Raw genomic sequence first — 22,023 nt, 5'->3', positions numbered from 1 at the left:
AATGTTCATCTTCAAAATGCTTGTCAGAATGTCCCATAGTTAAAGGGGTCAAAACAACAAAGGAATGAGGAAAATAATTAAAGGAGAAGGATGGAATTTTCTTCTTGAATGGACAGAATTCATCTGGTTGTTCCCCATCCATTCTCCTATACTGCCCTGGGAAAATGGCATCTGAATGGTCACTAGGGGCAACAGAGACAAGTCGGTTCTTTTCTCAGACACTTTGATAAATAGTGTTGCCCTTTTTATATGGCTTTTTCTATATTAACAATAAAAAAGATTTTGGACTCTTTTATCTGATTTTGGTCTGGCGCTCCTTTCTGTATTTTTATACTTTGATAAATGAGGCGGGTCGTGTTTTTGGTGAAATAAAATCGCATCATTCCCTATTGGACTATAAAGCTGTTACCAGACGATTCTCTTTATCAATTGGTAATGAGTTTTTACCGCTGCCAGGAAATGTTAATTGGCGCCGGATCCCTCTCTGTGGACCGATCACCTTCACCATGACACTTGCCTGCTGGAAATCCCTGACTTGGAGCAATGCTCAAGGGGTTAAGGAGACTAAACTGGGGCTGTGTGGTACCCAGAATGCAGCGGGGGATGGACTGATGCTCTCGCTCGTCTCTCCTCCTCCTCCTCCTCCAGCATCCTCAGCATCTCTGCCATTCATCCCTTATGCACAGAACGTACATCCAGAGAGAACAGGCGCTGGGATACCCCCAGCATGGGCCAGCAGTGAGGGCCATGGGGGACCAAAGCACCGTAGGTGGGGGGAGACAGCCGGCCGCCCCTGAACCCGAGGTGGAGGCCAGGATCCAGAAAGCGGTGGAGTTCAAGACGGAGGGGAACCGCTGCTACAAGGACAAAAAATTCCGGGATGCCATAGGCAAGTATCACCGGGCCCTGCTGGTGCTGAAGGGTGTCCACGAAGACGGGGAAGAGAGGAAGGCCAACGGCGGAGCCGGCAGCAGGTTGACGGAGGCTCAGAAGGTGCGGGTGGAGGCCACGGAGATCGAGTGTTATGACAGCCTGACTGGTAGGTGGTGGAGGCATGGAAGAGGGATGCAGCTGTGGACAGGCGGGCGGGGGAGGAGGGCTCATTGATGTGGAAGTGACAAGAGATTAACCCTGTGCATTGTTCTGGGGGTCCTACACCCTCGTTAACCCTCCGTGTTCCAAAAATGTCACCGCCTGCTGATCCGTGCGGCCGGAGGGTGTAGCACCCTGCAGCGGGACAGGCAGACCCATCACGGGTCATAACCCCCCCAGCCTGACCGGCCCCCTGAGCGGTTCTGGGACGGCGGTACAAATCACGCGTCCCTAGGGTCTTACTATGTGGCCCTGCAGAGGGAGGGGCCCATCCCGCGTTCACAGCTGCCATCTGTCTGGATCACCCTGCAGTGGGCGGAGAAATCATTCTGTAGAAGCGCCCCCAGCCAGCCATGACATTTAGCTTCCCAAAATTTAGGACAATGGAAGATCATTTCTGATTGGCCGCTGCGGGTTATTGCGTTTCTCCTAAAAAAAAAAAAAAATTCAGTATACGTCTCGTCGCATTTTTCTGTCTGTAGCTCACCCCACACGTTACAATCTGATTGCACCGATATCTGTTTTGGGCCACATTCACAATTTAGTGTGTATGAAAAAAAAAACACTTGCGTCACCATTCATTGTTAGGTTGCTTTCACATCGCTTCGTTGTACGCTGTAAAAACGCATATGCATTTTTGACGCTTTTTTGGTTGCCTGACGTCAGCACCTGTGAAAAAAGGACGTTGCTCCAAAATATGCACCAAAAAAACACAACCGCCGGTGCATTTTTAATGCATTTCAGAGGAGAGGTGCGTCTTTGGTGCGGTTTTAGGCCTGGTTGTGTTGCAATCTGCTGGAGGGAAAAAAAAGTCCCTGACCCTTTCCAAAAACGCATAGATGTGAACGGGAACCATAGGAAACCATGTTATATGGACTGTAGTGAGTTTCTGCAAAACGCAGGAAGTACTAAAAACGCATGTGAACCAGGTTTTCAACAAACACCAAACGCACCAAAAATGCAGCATTTTTTAGCCTGGTTCCTACTGTGCGGGATGGCTGTGGGTGCGGGAGTCGCATCTGTTTCTGCATCCACTAGCACTGCAGCCAAATCGCACTGCTATTACGAGATGTGTGTGGCTGACATTCATTCTGAATCGCATCGCAGCGCATTTTGCGGGTGATGGAACCACAGGGAAATCGCAAGGTCAAAAATGCTATTCTATTTACCCTGTGGCACCCCTTTTTTTGGGAGAAAAACGCAGGCACTGCAGCCCATTCAAATGAGGTGGCTTTTGAGCATGCGCAAATGCGGTCCATTCTAGTGTGAAACAAGGCCTAAGTCCCCGGTCACACTGGATGCAGTGTGCCATGCATGCAATGTGCAAATCGCATGCCAAGTCGCAGCCTATTGTCCACAATTACAGCAGTCACATCAGTGCGGTGCGACTTGGTTGGAGCCTCACCGATTTCTAAAGTACATGCACTACTTTTGGTGCGATTTGCATTGATATCTGTGTCAGATGTCTTGCAAATCGCACCTGAAATCAGCATGTCATCTGACATTGAAACTGTGCAACTTCACTGTAAGTCGCATTATTTCAAAGTCGGGTTTGGTGTGATCGGGGTGTAATGCCGGCCATAGACAGTTAGAAAATTGGCCAATTTTCGCGCTGTTAGTGGGTTAATTGGTCGGCCGTTTTTTGGGTTTTTTGCAGTTTTTTTTCTGGTCATGTTGGAAAATTCACGGAGGATTTTGACGATCGCCCGATTTTCCCGGCAATGATGGGCAAATCGGCCGATCGTTTTACCGATAAAAAATCACCGCATGAACCGTGACCTGCAAGAGACAGAAGTTATGGGGTGAACTTTATGATTTAGTCCGCCGATTTTTTTATCATTGGTGGTAATGTCGGTCGAACGAACGAACAATTTATTTTTTTTCCGAATAATTGGCCGATGTTCAACCCGTCTATGGCCTGCATAAGGCTTCATTCACACTTGAACGTTTTGTAGCTTGAAGCTCCAAGAAAAACGCAAACTGTAAAAACCAATTGTTCTCTATGGTGCCTGTTCACATCTGATCGCATGAACAGGCGCCAGAGAGAATTATTGATTTTTGAAGTTTGAGCGTTTTTGGAGCTTCGAGCTCCAAAAACGCACTAGAATGCGCCAAAAACGCATAAAAAATGCGCATACAAAAAATGCATCCGGAACGTGTCTGGACTGCGTTTCTATAGTATGAACCGGCCCTTACCTAGTCACTTCAAGCCGACTGACAGTGAAGTCGCACGATTTCAAAGTCGAGTAACATGCTGATTTCAGGTGCGATTTTTAAGACATCTGACACAGAAGTCTATGTAAATCGCACCAAAAGCCGTGCAAGTACTAATTTAGAAATCTGTGCGACTCCGACCAAGTCGGAACCGCACCAATATGACCGCTCTAATTGTGGACAATAGGGTGCAGCTTGGCATGCGATTTGCAAGTTGCATGGCATGCAAACCACATGCCAATATGCATCCAGTGTGACCGGGGACTTAGGCCTTGGGACAATAGGGTGCAGCCTGGCATGCGATTTTCAAGTCATATGGCATGCCAAGTCGCACCCAGTGCAACCGGGGTCTTAATGAATGAATAACATTCGGCCTGGAGCTAGAGCGAGTGTGTGAATAGGAACTGAGATGCAAATAAAAAAAAAATATTTGAACCATAAGGTTCCATTCACACTTAGCGATTTGGAATCGCTGGCAGAATCGGCACAATTCCACCCGCAATTCCAAAACATGGTGACCTGCATTTGGATGCCATTATACTTAACGATATGCCAAACGCGGTGCGATTTTGCCGTGTTTGTCACTCCAGAGAATCGCGTGGAAATCGCTGCACAACGTGCCTTAAAACGCTCGTCGTTCAAAAAAGGAGCACGAGCCTCTTTTTGAGGGAGAAATGTCCACGGGGCAGCATTGATGTCAATGGGTGACAAACGCATGTAAATCGCAGTTCAAAAATCGTGAGAGCGAACGCTCGTTCCTGCTGTGTGAGATCTAAACTGGACCTTAAAAAGAGGGTTTCATGTAAAAAAAAAAAAAAACAGCAAAGGTTGTCCATTGCGTACAAAAAGCAGCACGAATGCGTTTTTATGCAGCGCAACGCACATCACTGAGTGTCACACCAGCAAACAGAGCAATGTATTGTAAGATCGCATCACACCAAACCCACACAGTGCACAACCAGGCCGTCCAGCATGGCAGGAGGCCCGATCTCTCTGCTGCAGTTCAGTAACAGCCAGCCTGTGACTGGACAATGACAGGAGAAGCAGCGCAGTGATGAGCTCATCTCCCTGTCACTCTGCTCTCTCCTCCTATCAGCATGCTCCTCCTTAGCCTATAAGCACTACAGCACAGCTGATTGGCTGCCTGTGCTGCTTTTCCCTCCCCTAGTTTGAGCTCTGCTATAAAAGGCATAGCTAGATGGAAAAAGTTCCAATTTGATTTAATCCCTAACGTAGACCCCCAAATTACCCCCCCAGCACAACCACCACCATCACCACAACCACCATCACCAACACCACAACCACCACAACCACCATCACAACCATCACCACCACCACAACCACCATCACCACCACAACCACCATCACAACCATCACCACTACCACAACCACCATCACCACCACAACCACCATCACAACCACCATCACAACCATAACCACCACCACAACCACCATCACCACCACAACCACCATCACAACCACCAACACCACAACCACCACAACCACCATCACAACCATCACCACCACCACAACCACCATCACCACCACAACCACCATCACAACCATCACCACCACCACAACCACCATCACAACCATCACCACTACCACAACCACCATCACCACCACAACCACCATCACAACCACCATCACAACCATAACCACCACCACAACCACCATCACCACCACAACCACCATCACAACCACCACCATCACCACAGCCACCACCATCACCACCACCACAACCACCGTCACCACCACAACCACCACCACCACAACCACCATCATCACAACCACCATCACAGCCACCACCACCACAACCACCAGCACAACCACCATAACCACCACAACCACCATCACAACCACCATCACCACCACCACCACAACAACCATCACCACCACAACCACCATTACAACCACCACCACCACAACCACCAACACAGCCACCACCATCACCACCACAACAACCATCACCACCACCACAACCACCATCACCACCATCACCACAACCACCACTACCACCACCACCACAACCACCATAACCACCACCATCACAACCACAACCACCATCACAACCACAACCACTACCACAACCACCATCACCACCACCACTAACACCACCACACCCACCACAACCACTAACACCACCACACCCACCATCACCACCACAACCACTAACACCACAACCACCATCACCACCACAACCACTAACACCACCACAACTACAACCACCATCACCACAACCTCCACCACCACAACCTCCACCACCACAACCACCATCACCACAACCTCCACCACCACAACCTCCATCACCACAACCACCATCACCACCACCACAACCTCCACCACCACAACCACCACAACCTCCACCACCACAACCACCATCACCACCACCACAACCACCACAACCTCCACCACCACAACCTCCACCACCAGCCTTCACAAATTCCAATGTGTAATGTGTTGATTCCATTGATTTCCTATCATTCTCAGCTCCATCTAGTGTTCATAATGCGGTATTTGTCTGATTGAGGTATTTCAGGAAAAGATGTATGCTATAGCCACTAGGTGGCGCTGATAACCATAGGAAAGCAGCATATTGAGTAAAATGACCAGAATGCATGAGGACTTGTGACATCTGTCCAACTAATTCATCCCTAAGAGCCCATTCACACTTGTGTGACTTGTCACGCAACTTTGGGGTCCAAATTCGCATGACAAGTCGCACCCCATGTTTCCCAAGGAGTGCCATTCATCTCTGTGTGACTTCAAGTCACAGCGACTTGAAAGTAGTTCCTCAGACTTCACTGTAAACGCTCTAAAGTCACCTGAAAGTCGCACCTGAATTATATTTATGCAACTTTGTAGGGCACAAACAATCATCCTTGGTCAAAGCCAAAGTCGCAACAAAGTCGCACTCAACCCGGGTTCACACCAATGCAGTGCGGGAAGCGCTACGAATCCTGTGCGTTTGCCGCACCGCACCGCATTGCAATCACCTCACGTTTGTGCGATCTGGTGCAATAATAAATTAATGATACCCTGAAACATCGCTAAACGCAATGTGATTGTTGGAAATCGCATCGCATGAGAACACCCATCCATGTGATTCAGGTGCGGATTTAAAAAAGGGTCCTGCACCTTTTTGGTGAGGATGTGATTTGACCCATACAAAACATATGCCCCAAACGCACCGCACAGACATTGGCATGTAATTCGCACAGGAATGCGGTGCGATTGCTGTGTGACTTACATATGGTGTCCCGCACCGCAGAGTGTGAACCCGGGATCAAAGTCGCATCAAAGTTGAGTCAAAGTCCTGTAAAGTGGCAATGAAAGTCGCATGATCTTGAAGTCGCACAAGTCTGAATGGAGCCTTAAGCTGATGATTTGATTATAATTTACATTTGTGGTTAATGTGATTGGAGGGGGGAAACACTAAGCCACGTTTTTACTGTACCCTTAAGCTGCACAGGCAGTGGCCGTGGACGTACATTTCCCACAATTTATTGTTCCACTGCTCAGCAAAATGTATCCCCACCAGGGGCGGACTGACAACTCATGGGGCCCCCGGGTATTACGGGATCATGGGGCCCTTGTGTCCTTGCCCACACTCAAAAAAGCCTATAAAAAAGGTACCAGGGGCATCTCATGGGGCCCCCTACTGACCCCGGGCCCTCGGGCAGTGCCGAGTTTCCAAATGGTTAGTCCGCCCCTGATCCCCACTTTAGTGCTCAGCCGGCATTGCCGCCCACAGAACATGACCCATTCAACTGCATGAGGTTGTGCTGCAACCGCCCCACAGCAGAGTGCGATGCATTTGTGTCTCGGTGGTGCAAGATAAGGCACAAACACCCTCTGAAGAGCAATCCACTGTAGATCACTCTTCAGAGTGCAACACAAGTGTAAATGAGCTATAAGGGACCTGGGGGGGACAAATCAATATCTCCAGAGCATTAGCAGGTAAGAATCTGCAGAAATCCTTGCAGAGTATATAGATGACCTGGAGGAGATTTTATTTCGACACAACTTTCAGATACGATGATCAGAGCGCTCCGGGGTGTGTGAGGGCTTCACTTCTTTGTTTTGTTTCGTGTTGGACCCAGGGGTGGACTGACAACTTATGGGGCCCCCGGGCAATAGAGGACCATGGGGCCCATGTGCCCTTGCCCAAACTAAAAAAAAACTATGAAAAAGGTACCAGGGGCATCTCATGGGGCCCCCTACTGACCCCGGGCCCTCGGGCAATGCCCGAGTTTCCAAATGGTCAGTCCGCCCCTGGTTGGACCCGTCTGCTGATTTCTGCATATTAGAACATCCATGGGACTGGTAGGGGGCAGCTTCTGGACGTTTTCAGGGTTAAAAGAGGTAAGAACATAAGGCGCCTCCTCCTGTCAAACGCCCTCTGAAGAGCAATCAACAGCAGATAGCTCTTCAAAGGGCAACTCAAGTGTAAATGAGCCATAAGGGACCTGAAAAGGCACACATCAATATCTCCAGAACAACTGCAGGTGAGAATCGGTAGAAATCCTTCCAGGGTATATAGTTGATCTGGAGATTTTTTTTCCCTGTCTCCAGACCATTAGCAGGTGAGAATCTGCAGAAACCCTTGCAGGGTATAAAGTAGACCTGGAGGAAATTTGTTTCTGTATCTCCAGACCATTAGCAGGTGAGAATCTGCACAAATCTAATAGACACAATGGACTTCAGCCCAATTATACGAGTGAAGGGATCTCTCCTCCAATATTATGCTGCTGCTGACACTATATGATTCCCCACATACACAGAGAAAACGTTAACAATCTGCAGAAATCCTTGTAATGTACAGTTGTGTCCAAAATTATTCAACCCCCAATGCTGTAAAGGGGTTTAGGGACTATAGTGTACATTTGGAATTGTATTCAGAATCAAATCCTACAAGGACGTTGTAACTACCCAAATGCAACTAAAATGACATCAATTGTTTATGTAATACAGTAGTAAATGGTTCTTATGTGGTTTCTTCATTGCCACAATTATTCAACCCCTTAAAGACTACCACTCTGAAGAACAGAGGTTCATACAGGTGCTTTCCATCAGGTATTGAAAACACCTGTGGATGTCACCGAGCAGCAATCAAGCATAATAAGCACCAATTAGGCAGCTTTAAAATGACTGTGATACTCAGCTCCTTCTAGACATTTACTGGTGTGGTTACAAACATGGTGAAGGCAAGAGAATGGTCCAGGAAGACAAGAGAAGAGGTGATTTCTCTTCACAGGAAGGGCAATGGCTATAAGAAGATTGCAAAGATGTTAAACATACCAAGAGACACCTTAGGAAGCATCATTCGCAAATTCAAGGCAAAGGGCACTGTTGAAACGCTACCTGGTCGTGGCAGAAAGAAGATGCTGACTTCGACTGCTGTGCGCTACCTGAAGCGTAGAGTGGAGAGAAGTCCCCGTGTGACTGCTGAGGAACTGAGAAAAGATTTGTCAGATGTGGGTACAGAAGTTTCAGCCCAGACAATAAGACGCACACTGCGTAATGAAGGCCTCCGTGCCAGAACTCCCAGGCGTACCCCCTTGCTGTCTCCAAAGAATAAGAAGAGTCGACTGCAGTATGCCAAAAGCCATGTGGACAAACCACAAAAGTTGTGGGATAGTGTTCTGTGGACTGATGAAACAAAATTAGAACTGTTTGGGCCCATGGATCAACGCTATGTTTGGAGGAGGAAGAACAAGGCCTATGATGAAAAGAACACCTTGCCTACTGTGAAGCATGGTGGAGGGTCAATCATGCTTTGGGGCTGTTTTGCTTCTGCAGGTACAGGGAAGCTTCAGCGTGTGCAAGGTACCATGAATTCTCTTCAGTACCAGGAGATATTGGATGGAAACGTGATGCAGTCCGTCACACACCTGAGGCTTGGGAGACGTTGGACCTTTCAACAGGACAATGATCCCAAGCATACCTCCAAGTCCACTAGAGCATGGTTGCAGAGGAAAGGCTGGAACATTTTGGAGTGGCCATCGCAGTCACCAGACTTAAATCCGATTGAGAACCTCTGGTGGGACTTAAAGAAAGCAGTTGCAGTGCGCAAGCCTAAGAATGTGACTGAACTGGAGGCCTTTGCCCATGAAGAATGGGCGAAGATACCCGTAGATCGCTGCAAGACACTTGTGTCAAGCTATGCTTCACGTTTAAAAGCTGTTATAACTGTAAAAGGATGCTGTACTAAGTACTAAGATTGAATGTCACTTGGGGGTTGAATAAAACTGATAATGCTGTGAGCACAGAAAAGACATTTGTGGTTATTTCATTATAACTGTTATGTTATATTTGTCTGACCTACAAGTGCCTCTTTAATGTAAATGTAAGCAAGATGACTGAATGATCAAAAGCAATGTCAAACTGGCCAAAACACTCAATTTCAGTGGGGGTTGAATAATTTTGGACACAACTGTATATAGTAGACCTGGAGGAGATTTTTTTTTCTGTATCTCCAGACCATTAGCAGGTAAGAACCTGCAGAAATCCTTTCAATATAAATAGTAGACCTGGAGGATTTTTTCTTTACCTCCAGAACATTAGCAGGTGAGGCTCTGCAGAAATCCTTGCAATGTATATAGTTGAGCTGGAGATTTTTTTCTGTATCTCCAGACCATTAGCAGGTAAGAATCTGCAGAAATCCTTGCAGGGTAAATAGTAGACCTGGAGGAGATCTGTTTCCTCATCTCCAGACCATTAGCAGGTGAGAATCGGCAGAAATCCTTTCAATATAAATAGTAGACCTGGAGATTTTTTTCTTTACCTCCAGAACATTAGCAGGTGAGAATCTGCAGAAATCCTTGCAGGCAGGGGTGGACTGACCATTCGGAAAGTCTGGTACTGCCCGAGGGCCCGGGGTCAGTAAGGGGGCCTCATGAGATGCCCCTGGTACCTTTTTTATAGGCTTTTTTGGGTATGGTTTGAGTGTGGGCGAGGACACAGGGGCCCCATGATCCCCTATTGCCCAGGGGCCCCATGAGTTGTCAGTCCACCCCTGCTTGCAGGGTATATAGTAGACCTGGAGGAGATTTTTTTCTGTATCTCCAGACCATTAGCAGGTGAGTATCTGTAGAAATCCTTTCAGGCAGAGGCAGACTGAGCATTCAGAAACTCAGGCACTGCCCAAGGGCCGGGGTCAGTAAGGGGCCCCATGAGATGCCCCTGGTATCTTTCATAGGCTTTTTTGGGTATGGTTTGAGTGTGGGCGAGGACACAGGGGCCCCATGATCCCCTATTGCCCGGGGGCCCCATGAGTTGTCAGTCCACCCCTGCTTGCAGGGTATATAGTAGACCTGGAGGAGATTTTTTTCTGTATCTCCAGACCATTAGCAGGTGAGAATCTGCAGAAATCCTTTCAATATATATAGTAGACCTGGAGGAGATGTTTTTCTTTACCTCCAGAATATTAGCAGGTGCGAATCTGCAGAAATCCTTGCAGGGCAGGGGCGGACTGACCATTTGAGCACTCGTGCACTGCCCGAGGGCCCGGGGTCAGTAGGGGGCCCCATGAGATGCCCCTGGTACCTTTTTTATAGGCTTATTTGAGTGTGGGCAAGGACACAGGGGCCCCATGATCCCCTATTGCCCTGGGGCCCCATGAGTTGTCAGACCGCCCCTGTTGCAGGGTATATAGTAGACCTGGAGGAGACTTTTTTCTGTATCTCCAGACCATTAGCAGGTGAGAATCTGCAGAAATCCTTGCAGGGTATATTTTATTTCCGATATGGGGATGATAGCGCTCAGGGGAATGCGGTGGGATGGATTCTTTGTTCTCTGTTCCGTTGGGCCCGTCTGCTGATTTGTGCATGTTCCGATGTGCCTGGGAGTGGTGGTGGGGGGGGGGGGGTGTTTATGACATCACATCATATAAATATCTCTTTGTCTCCGCCGCGCGTCACCTGGCGGTGGGGGGTGCTGGTTCTCCTTTGTGTTTGTTCCATGATGAAGCTGTGGCTTGGTCTCATTCTCCCCTGACAATTGCTGTCTCCTCAGCCTGTTTACTGCAGTCAGAGTTGGTGAATTATGAGCGAGTCAAAGAATACTGCCTGAAGGTGCTGGAGAAACAGAACAGCAACTTCAAAGCCACGTACCGGGCCGGCATCGCCTTCTACCACCTGGGGGACTACGGCAATGCCCTGCTCTATCTCAAAGAAGCACGCAGCCGAGAGCCAACAGGTAAGACACCTGATAGTACCGCCCCCCAATGAATATCTGGGAGGGAGAAGGGCAATTAATCTTGAATCCTGAAAATAAAGCATGTGCTTCAATAATCAGCATACTGTGACTTACCGCCCTACATAGCACCTTATTACCCATACAAGAGTGCTGGGACATGCCGCAGTTCACCAATGACAGCATAGGCTGGGATTCTGGAACAATGTGGCTGTATTTATAAGACATTTATAAAGCCTTAAAGCAACATCTACATTTGTTCTGTGCAAATGGGGGCAAAAACGAATGTTATGAGGCTTTTTTCTCTTCGGGTCGAATGTTTTATAAAGAATAGAATAAATCGGGATAATACCGCCTTGTGGCCACTAGATGGAGCGTGATGGGAGTACAAATATCCTCATCTGCAGCGCCATCTAGCAGCCATAAGCTGTATTTTCTTGCATCATTTTTTCAGATAATGGAGCTGATATTAGGGGGAAAAAACTGAAAACTGTGTCAAATACTTACTTATAAAATAATTTTCTTTTCCTGGCGCCAATTCATGGCAGCATAAATGTGGTAGTACGTTGCCATGTTGGAGCCAGGAAAAACTACTTATTTCCTATGATTGTCAGCTCCATCTAGTGGCCATAAGCAGTATTTTCTCGATTCATGGCAGGATACTACCACATGTATGCTGCCATGTTGGCGCCAGGAAAAAATACTCATTTCCTATGATTGTCAGCTCCATCTAGTGGCCATAAGCAGTATTTTCTTAATTCATTTTTTTTTAGATTATTCTCAGCAGATGGTGGAGCTGAAATTAGGGGAAAAAAACTGAAAATTGTATCAAATATTTATTTATCAGATAATTTTATTTTCCTGGCACCAATGCATGGCAGCGTAGTACCATATGTACGCTGCCATGTTGGCGCCAGGAAAAACTACTTATTTCCTATTATTGTCAGCTCCATCTAGTGGCCATAAGCAGTATTTTCTTGATTCATGGCAGGATACTACCACATGTACGCTGCCATGTTGGCGCCAGGAAAAACTACTTATTTCCTATGATTGTCAGCTCCATCTAGTGGCCATAAGCAGTATTTTCTCAATTCATGGCAGGATACTGCCACATGCATGCTGCCATGTTGGCGCCAAGAAAAACTACTCATTTCCTATGATTGTCAGCTCCATCTAGTGGCCATAAGCAGTATTTTCTTGATTCCTGGCAGGATACTACCACATGTATGCTGCCATGTTGGCGCCAGGAAAAACTACTCATTTCCTATGATTGTCAGCTCCATCTAGCGGCCATAAGCAGTATTTTCTTAATTCTTTTTTTTTTTAGATTATTCTCAGCAGATGGTGGGGCTGAAATTAGGGGGCAAAACAGAAAATTGTATCAAATATTTATTTATCAGATAATTTTATTTTCCTGGCACCAATCTATGGCAGCGTAGTACCACATGTACGCTGCCATGTTGGCGCCAGGAAAATCTACTTATTTCCTATGATTGTCAGCTCCATCTAGTGGCCATAAGCAGTATTTTCTCGATTCATGGCAGGATACTACCACATGTATGCTGCCATGTTGGCGCCAAGAAAAACTACTTATTTCCTATGATTGTCAGCTCCATCTAGCGGCCATAAGCAGTATTTTCTTAATTCATTTTTTTTTAGATTATTCTCATCAGATGGTGGAGCTGAAATTAGGGGAAAAAACAGAAAATTGTATCAAATATTTATGAATCAGATAATTTTCTTTTCCTGGCACCAATCCATGGCAGTGTAGTACCACATGTATGCTGCCATGTTGGCGCCAGGAAAAACTACTTATTTCCTATGATTGTCAGCTCCATCTAGTGGCCATAATGCAGTATTTCCTTGAATCATTTTTTCAGATTATCCTCAGCAGATAATGGAGCTGATATTAGGGGGAAAAAATCAGAAGATTGTATGAAATACTTACGGTAATTTTCTTTTCCTGGTGCCAACCCATGGCAGCATAAATGTGGTAGTATGCTGATATGTTGGTGCCCAGGAAACAGAAAATTGTATTAAATACCTACCGTCACTTTTTTTCCTGATGTCAATTCATGGCAGGATACTACCACATGTATGCTGCCATGTTGGTGCCAGGAAAAAAATCTTATTTCCTATGATTGCCAGCTCCATCTAGTGGCCATAATGCATTATTTTCTGGATTCATTTTTTTCTATGATCTGTGGGTGACGGGGGGGGGGGGGGGGGCAGTGAACCAGGTAAGTATAAATCCTTTTCTTTAGGGCCTGGCTTTAACTAAAAAGAAATTGTGATCTAGTGACCGTGTTAGGGCTCATTCACACTGGCAGTAAAAACAAGCAGTTGAGCCATGTTTTTTTTTCCTCGACTCTCAACTTAACCCAACATCGTGGCCGGGGAGGGGGTTGTACATTTGCCCCAGCCCTGATGCTTTTCACAAAAAATAGGACCCCCTGGAGATGATCGCCACACGCGACCCATTCCTGCAGCTTGCACTGTGTGGTGGCGGTGAGGGCTTTTCAGGGATTAAATGGGAGGTGAGGAAAACAGCCTCCCTGCTACATGTCAACTGCCCTCTGAAAAGTCATCCACCATGATCACTGTTCAGAGGGGTGGCAAGTTCTGCTGCTAATGTAAACGAACCCTTAAAAAAAACCTAACTACAATATATAATATTTAGGGCCCATTTAGGGCTGTGTTTTTACATGTTTTGCAGCAGGCTTAGACGCATGTATCCAACATCCCCATAATAAAACCATTATCTGTTCCGATGTCAGCATTGAAGTGCATTTTTAGGAATATGACATGTCCGCTGCATTTTTCTGTGTTTTGTTGGGAGGTAAATTGAAGTGAACAGCAGCACATCATAAATGCATATAACAAGGGCTGCTGTTAGAAACCATGGGGCCCCATACAGTCAACCTGACAGCCCCCCCCCTTAAAAATAAAAAAAGGGGGGGAAAAGCTATGAATGAACACAATGTGCGATCAGTACTGATCACTCATTGTGTTCATTCAGGTAAGGAAGGGGCTGGTAAATGTGACATCTTTAAAGGACCCTTCCCCCACTCTCGCTGTGAGGATGTGTTAACCATTTCTGTGGGCACCACGAATGTCTGCCATATTGTTTGTAATATTATTATCTCCCGTGATTGTCAACTCCATAGAGTGGCCATAATGCAGTGTTTTTATTGTGGCGTTTCAGAACAATACAGCATTATAGCCAGTAGATGGAGCTGACGATCATAGGAGACAAATTACAAACAATGTGGCATTAATTTATTGCGTCTGTGCGAATGATGAAAGTGACACTAAAAGACATCTTTGTTCTTCAAAAAAAAAACATCTATACACATCACTTACTTACATAGTTACATAGTTAGTCTGGCTGAAAAAAGACAAAAGTCCATCCAGTTCAACTATTTATAAAAAAAAAAAAGTTATAATCCTACACCCACAGTTGATCCAGAGGAAAACAAAAAACCCAGCAAAGCATGATCCAATTTACTCCTGCACAGGGGCGGACTGACCATTCGAGCACTCGGGCACTGCCCGAGGGCCCGGGGTCAATAGGGGGCCCCATGAAATGCCCCTGTTACCTTTTTCATAGGCTTTTTTGAGTCTGTGCAAGGACACAGGGGCCCCATGATCCCCTATTGCCCAGGGGCCCCATGAGTTGTCAGTCTGCCCCTGCTCCTGCAGGGAAAAATTCCTTCCTGATCCCCCGAGAGGCAATCAGATATTCCCTGGATCAACTTTACCTATAAATGTTAGTATCCAGTGATATTCTGTGTATCCAAGAAAGAATCCAGGCCTACTTAAAGTGATTCTTAAAGTTTTATTTTTTTTTAAGGAAAAAATAACAAACATGTCTATACTCACCCGCTGTGTGCAGTGGTTTTGCAGAGCAGCCCAGATCCTCCTCTTCTCAGATTCCCCGTAGGCTCTCCTGGCCCCTCCCTCATGTCGGGTGCCCCCACAGCAAGCAGATTGCTATGGGGGCACCAGCTGCTCCTATGTCCATTCGCACACAGAGCCACGGCTCGGCCCCACTTTCTTTTCTCATTGGCTCACTGGCTGTGATTGACAGCAGTGGAAGCCAATGGCTCCCACTTCCGTCTCAGTCAATGAGAAGAGGGAGTCCCGGGATAACCAAGACTCCAGTGCACATCGCTGGATCGAGAGGGGGGGGTTAGATGGCTATTGGGGGGGGGGAGGGGGGCTGGGGGGATGCTGCTCACAGAAGATTTTTTACCTTCATGCATAGAATACATGAAGGTAAAAAAACTTGAGCCTTTAGAAGCACTTTAAAGTACAATGTAAAAATGATCCCTTGCAGTCGGGCTGTGCACACACTTCGAGGGATATTTGCTCATTCAGGTCTAGGGGACTTGTTAAAGATTTACTTACCCAATCCTCTACTCCTCCTGCTAGCCTGGTCTCTGCAGTGCCTTCTCCCCAACGCCCCAGTGGTTTGAGGTCCAGATATGTAGCCCGACTGCATAGGATCATTTTCAAATTTCCCGGAGTTGGGTTTGAGCTCCCTAACCTCTCCTTATCCCCCTCACTTGTGGCTGCTTGGAATGAGCAGTGCATATTAGTAGCAGACATGTGTACTGCTCAATGCACACTACAAATCTCATAGTCTGTAATCCATAGTACATGTCAGGAGCGAGCAAGAGAGGGTGGCTATTATCCTACATACAATGGGTCTACAGGGAATGAAGGTTGTCAACTTACAAGGTGTGGGGAACCTCAACTTGTGGTCCTTGACAGCTCCAAAAGGCCATGCATAATATTCAGTATACGAGGGAAGGCTATCAGAGACTGCAGACATACTAGAGGAGACAGTCAGAGACCTCAGACGTCCTAGAGGAGATGATCAGAGACCTCAGCTATCCTAGAAGAGACGATCAGAGACTGCAGACATCCTAGAGGAGATGATCAGAAACTGCAGACATCCTAGAGGAGACGATCAGAGACCTCAGATATCCTAGAAGAGATGATCAGAGACCTCAAACATCCTAGAGGAGATGATCAGAAACTGCAGACATCCTAGAGGAGACGATCAGAGATTGCAGACATCCTAGAAGAGATGATCAGAGACATCAGACATAGTAGAGGAGATGATCAGAGACCTCAGACATACAGTCAGGTCCATAAATATTGGGACATGGACACAATTCTAACATTTTTGGCTCTATACACCACCACAATGGATTTAAAATGAAACAAACAAGATGTGCTTTAACTGCAGACTGTCAGCTTTAATTTCAGGGTATTTACATCCAAATCAGGTGAACGGTGTAGGAATTACAACACTTTGCATATGTGCCTCCCACTTGTTAAGGGACCAGAAGTAATGGGACAATTGGCTTCTCAGCTGTTCCATGGCCAGGTGTGTGTTATCCCTCATTATCCCAATTACAATGAGCAGATAAAAGGTCCAGAGTTCATTTCAAGTGTGCTATTTGCATTTGGAATTTGTTGCTGTCAACTCTCAAGATGAGATCCAAAGAGCTGTCACTATCAGTGAAGCAAGCCATCATTAGGCTGAAAAAACAAAAGAAACCCATCAGAGAGATAGCAAAAACATTAGTCGTGGCCAAAACAACTATTTGGAACATTCTTAAAAAGAAGGAACGCACCGGTGAGCTCAGCAACACCAAAAGACCCGGAAGACCACGGAAAACAACTGTTGTGGATGACCGAAGAATTCTTTCCCTGGTGAAGAAAACACCCTTCACAACAGTTGGCCAGATCAAGAACACTCTCCAGGAGGTAGGTGTATGTGTGTCAAAGTCAACAATCAAGAGAAGACTTCACCAGAGTGAATACAGAGGGTTCACCACAAGATGGAAACCATTGGTGAGCCTCAAAAACAGGAAGACCAGATTTTGAGTTTGCCAAACGACATGTAAAAAAGCCTTCACAGTTCTGGAACAACATCCTATGGACAGATGAGACCAAGATCAACTTGTACCAGAGTGATGGGAAGAGAAGAGTATGGAGAAGGAAAAGAACTGCTCATGATCCTAAGCATACCACCTCATCAGTGAAGCATGGTGGTGGTAGTGTCATGGCGTGGGCATGTATGGCTGCCAATGGAACTGGTTCTCTTGTATTTATTGATGATGTGACTGCTGACAAAAGCAGCAGGATGAATTCTGAAGTGTTTCGAGAATATTATCTGCTCATATTCAGCCAAATGCTTCAGAACTCATTGGATGCCGCTTCACAGTGCAGATGGACAATGACCCAAAGCATACTGCAAAAGCAACCAAAGAGCTTTTTAAGGGAAAGAAGTGGAATGTTATGCAATGGCCAAGTCAATCACCTGACCTGAATCCGATTGAGCATTTCACTTGCTGAAGACAAAACTGAAGGGAAAATGCCCCAAGAACAAGCAGGAACTGTAGACAGTTGCAGTAGAGGCCTGGCAGAACATCACCAGGGATGAAACCCAGCGTCTGGTGATGTCTATGCGTTCCAGACTTCAGGCTGTAATTGACTGCAAAGGATTTGCAACCAAGTATTAAAAAGTGAAAGTTTGATGTATGATTATTATTCTGTCCCATTACTTTTGGTCCCTTACCAAGTGGGAGGCACATATGCAAACTGTTGTAATTCCTACACCGTTCACCTGATTTGGATGTAAATACTCTCAAATTAAAGCTGACAGTCTGCAGTTAAAGCACATCTTGTTTGTTTCATTTCAAATCCATTGTGGTGGTGAATAGAGCCAAAAATGTTAGAATTGTGTCGATATCCTATATTTATGGACCTGACTGTACTAGAGGAGATGATCAGAGACCTCAGACATCCTAGAGGAGATGATCAGAGACCTCTGACATACTAGAGGAGACAATCAGATACCTCCAACATACTAGAAGAGATGATCAGAGACTGCAGACATACTAGAGAAGACAATCAGAGACCTAAAAATCACTAAAGGAGATGATCAGAGACCTAAAAATCACTAAAGGAAATGATCAGAGACCTCTGACATACTAGAGGAGACAATCAGAGACCTCTGACATCCTAGAGGAGATGACCAGAGACCTCTGACATCCTAAAGGAGACGATCAGAGACCTCAGACATCCTATAGGAGAGGATCAGAGACCTCAGACATCCTATAGGAGAGGATCAGAGACTGCAGACATAATAGAGGAGATGATCAGAGACCTCAGACATATTAGAGGAGACTATCAGAGACTTCAGACGTCCTGGAGGAGACGATCAGAGACTGCAGACATACTAGAGGAGATGATCAGAGACCTCAGACACACTAGAGATGATCAGAGACCTCAGACATACTAGAGGAGATGATCACAAACTGCAGACACACTAGAGGAGATGATCAGAGACCTCAGACTCACTAAAGGAGATGATCAGAGACCTATGACATACTAGAGGAGATTATCAGAGACCTCTGACATACTAGAGGAGATGATCAGAGACCTCAGACATACTAGAGGAGACGATCAGAGATCTCAGATATCCTAGAGGAGATAATCAGAGACTGCGGACATACTAGAGGAGATGATCAGAGACCTCTGACATACTAGAGGAGATAATCAGAGACCTCAGAGACATACTAGATGAGATGATCAGAAACCTCAGACATCCTAGCGGATATGATCAGAGACCTAAGACTCACTAAAGGAGATGATCAGAGACCTATGACATAAGACCTCTGACATACTAGATGAGATGATCAGAAACCTCAGACATCCTAGAGGAGATGATCAGAGACTGCAGACATCCTAGGGGAGACTATCAGAGACCTCAAACATCCCAGAGGAGATGTTGAGAGACTGCAGACACACTAGAGGAGATGACCAGAGACTGCAGACACACTAGAGGAGATGACCAGGGACCTCAGACACACTAGAGATGATCAGAGACTGCAGACACACTAGAGGAGATGACCAGAGACCTCAGACACACTAGAGATGATCAGAGACTGCAGACATACTAGAGGAGATGATCAGAGACCTCAGACACACTAGAGGAGATGACCAGAGACCTCAGACACACTAGAGATGATCAGAGACTGCAGACATACCAGAAGAGACGATCAGAGACTGCAGACATACTAGAGGAGAAGATCAGAGATCTCAGACACACTAGAGGAGAAGATCAGAGACTTCAGACATACTAGAGGAGACGATCAGTGATTGCAGACATGAAACAAGGGTGGTTGGAGTCAGAGGACACACTGCAGGTGACAGTCAGAGACTGTAGACATGCTACATGAGATTGCTGGTGATCATTATCATTATAGTCTCTTTCCAAAGGAGTGCTTCCACTATTGGCTGATGGGGTTGGCAAAGGGCCACATGTGGCCCTCGGGCCTCGCGGGTGCCAAAGTCTTAGAGGGTGATTTTTTGAGATGGAGTTGGGGTATAGGAGGGAAACTCCCACACTCCCAAAATATACAGTACATTATCCATAATGAACTCCATCCTGAGATTTTCCATATATACACAACACAACTACATCTCCACTTAGGGATTGGCTTGTGTGTGTCCATCCTAACTAATGGAATTTTTACTCCTTTTTTTTATTATACCTAAAACCAATACTTTCCTTTTCCCCCAGATACCAATGTTCTCCGATACATCCAGCTGACAGAGATGAAAGTGCAGCGGTCATGCCAACGGGAGAGGAAAGGATTGAAGGAGGTGATTGGATAGCTCATCCCGGCACCCAATCTCGACCTCCACCAGACTCGTATCTCACGATCCTGTGAGCCAAGGGATGGTGGCTGATACTGAGCATCGCCCGGCACAAACCTCACCAGTCTCCCTCCTACAAGGAGACGGCAATATAGAAAAAGAATAAAAATGCAGCTCTGGCACTTTATATAAATTATATGAATCATTTTATATATTTGCCTCTCGACTACCTATAATGTGTCAATGCATGCAGCACACGTATGTGTATATATGTATCTAGAACATCGATAAATATATATATATATATATATATATATATAGACATACTCATGACTGGAGAGAACGGGTCATGCTCAGTATTGCTCTGGATGCAGCATGTTGATTTTAAGAATGCCCCAACTTTACGCTGTCATTCTTCCTATCAGCCTATGAGAAAAATGAACCTCCCCACGGTGACACATCGACCCCTGCTGGTCGCTGCCATAATAGCATCATGGATGCCAATGAGTTACTCAATCCAATAACCTGACCTGGAGAGTGTACTACCAACACTAAACCCCTCTACAATCTAATGATTCAGAATCCATCATACATACCCACACGTACGCTCGGAGAACCCCTCAATACGAAATATCGCATCGTCTTCAATTTCAAGGTTTCGCATAGGAATGATGAAGACCTTTGCAGAAAAGTGGATGTACATGTGATGCCTGATCCAATATATCGCCTCCGCACCTTACGACTGCCGCATCGAACGCTCTGCACTTTCAGCATCAGCAGGAACCATATCCAAGACAGACATGCTCCCCCATGCCATACTAAGTGAAATCCTAGCTCGTTCTTCGGTCTCAGAATTATAAGGATGTTGTGTAGGACTTTCTTTTTTGTAAATAAAGAATAAACAAAGCCTGTGTCTGCATTTGATTCGTTACCAGCCAAAAAAAAATCAAGTGATGGCCGATTGCCACAAAACATTACAGCTCAACTCCAGGATAAGCAAATATTATTGAAATACATTCATTATATGCATTGTTCCTGGAATCCTGGTGTGCTTTGTGCATTTCCTCCAGATCTGTCCAGTGTGAACCTTTTCCTTCCTGTAATAAAGACCGCTCACTGCTACTCTCTCTTTTTGTGCAGAGTGGCTGGTCTTTTCTCCGCCCCTTCCTATAGTTTTCTGCATGTAGCTGTTAGTGGGTGTGTCTGCTAGGCCCCTCCCACAGCTCTGCTCTATGCACAGCCTACCATGTGTACAGTACAGTGAGGATGTCACTGCTACTTTTACAAGGTAATAAATAGGTTTGCAAAGGGGTTCTAACATTACAGTCTGATAGGGCTGTATACATGCTATGGCCGTGATACTTTACATTGTGTCGTCAGCATTTTTAACTTGGGCTGCAGAGTTTGACAGACGGCAACACTTGTAAAACTAGCCCATTGAGATCAGTGAGGCCACGCCACAACCGCAAGCCAAACGCTTGGATCGCAGTTGCGGCATGGTCCTACTATGTAAAATTGCCTGAGATCACTTTTCAGAGGGCAGTAAGCACTGCTGTCTGTCTGTCTGAAAGATACCGAAAGGTTATTTCTTGTTTAAATGAATTCTAACCTCAATCCTCAACTCTCATACAGTAAGCTCTATTTTAATGCAGTTATAATAGTTATCAAACCTTTGAAATCTGTAGCTTACAATGGAGGTTCTTGTTCAAGCACTTTCTGTTGTGGAGTGACAACAATCTTCCAGTTGTGCTCCTACATTGCCATCCTCTCACATGAGTGCTTGGTGTCAACATGCATTGCAAAGGAATGGCCCACCGCTGTCACCATAATGAAGCTGAT

The 22,023-nt window shown here is 46.0% G+C and overlaps 1 protein-coding gene across 1 annotated transcript; it reads left to right on the top strand.

Moving 5' to 3' along the window:
• Window positions 1-587: 587 nt before the first annotated feature.
• TTC9B (tetratricopeptide repeat domain 9B) lies at window positions 588-21,091 on the top strand. Its single transcript, XM_089659113.1, has 3 exons — window positions 588-1,039; window positions 11,323-11,505; window positions 20,108-21,091. Exons 1-3 carry the CDS (start codon window positions 679-681, stop codon window positions 20,200-20,202), a joined length of 639 nt encoding a protein of 212 aa, XP_089515239.1. The 5' UTR covers window positions 588-678; the 3' UTR covers window positions 20,203-21,091.
• Window positions 21,092-22,023: the final 932 nt, after the last annotated feature.

The sequence above is a fragment of the Staurois parvus genome, unplaced genomic scaffold (assembly GCF_062004578.1).
Source record: "Staurois parvus isolate SC_StPar_1 unplaced genomic scaffold, SC_StPar_1.0 ptg001133l, whole genome shotgun sequence".
Taxonomy (NCBI): Eukaryota; Metazoa; Chordata; class Amphibia; order Anura; family Ranidae; genus Staurois; species Staurois parvus.
This window is presented reverse-complemented; position numbering and strand designations above follow the sequence as displayed.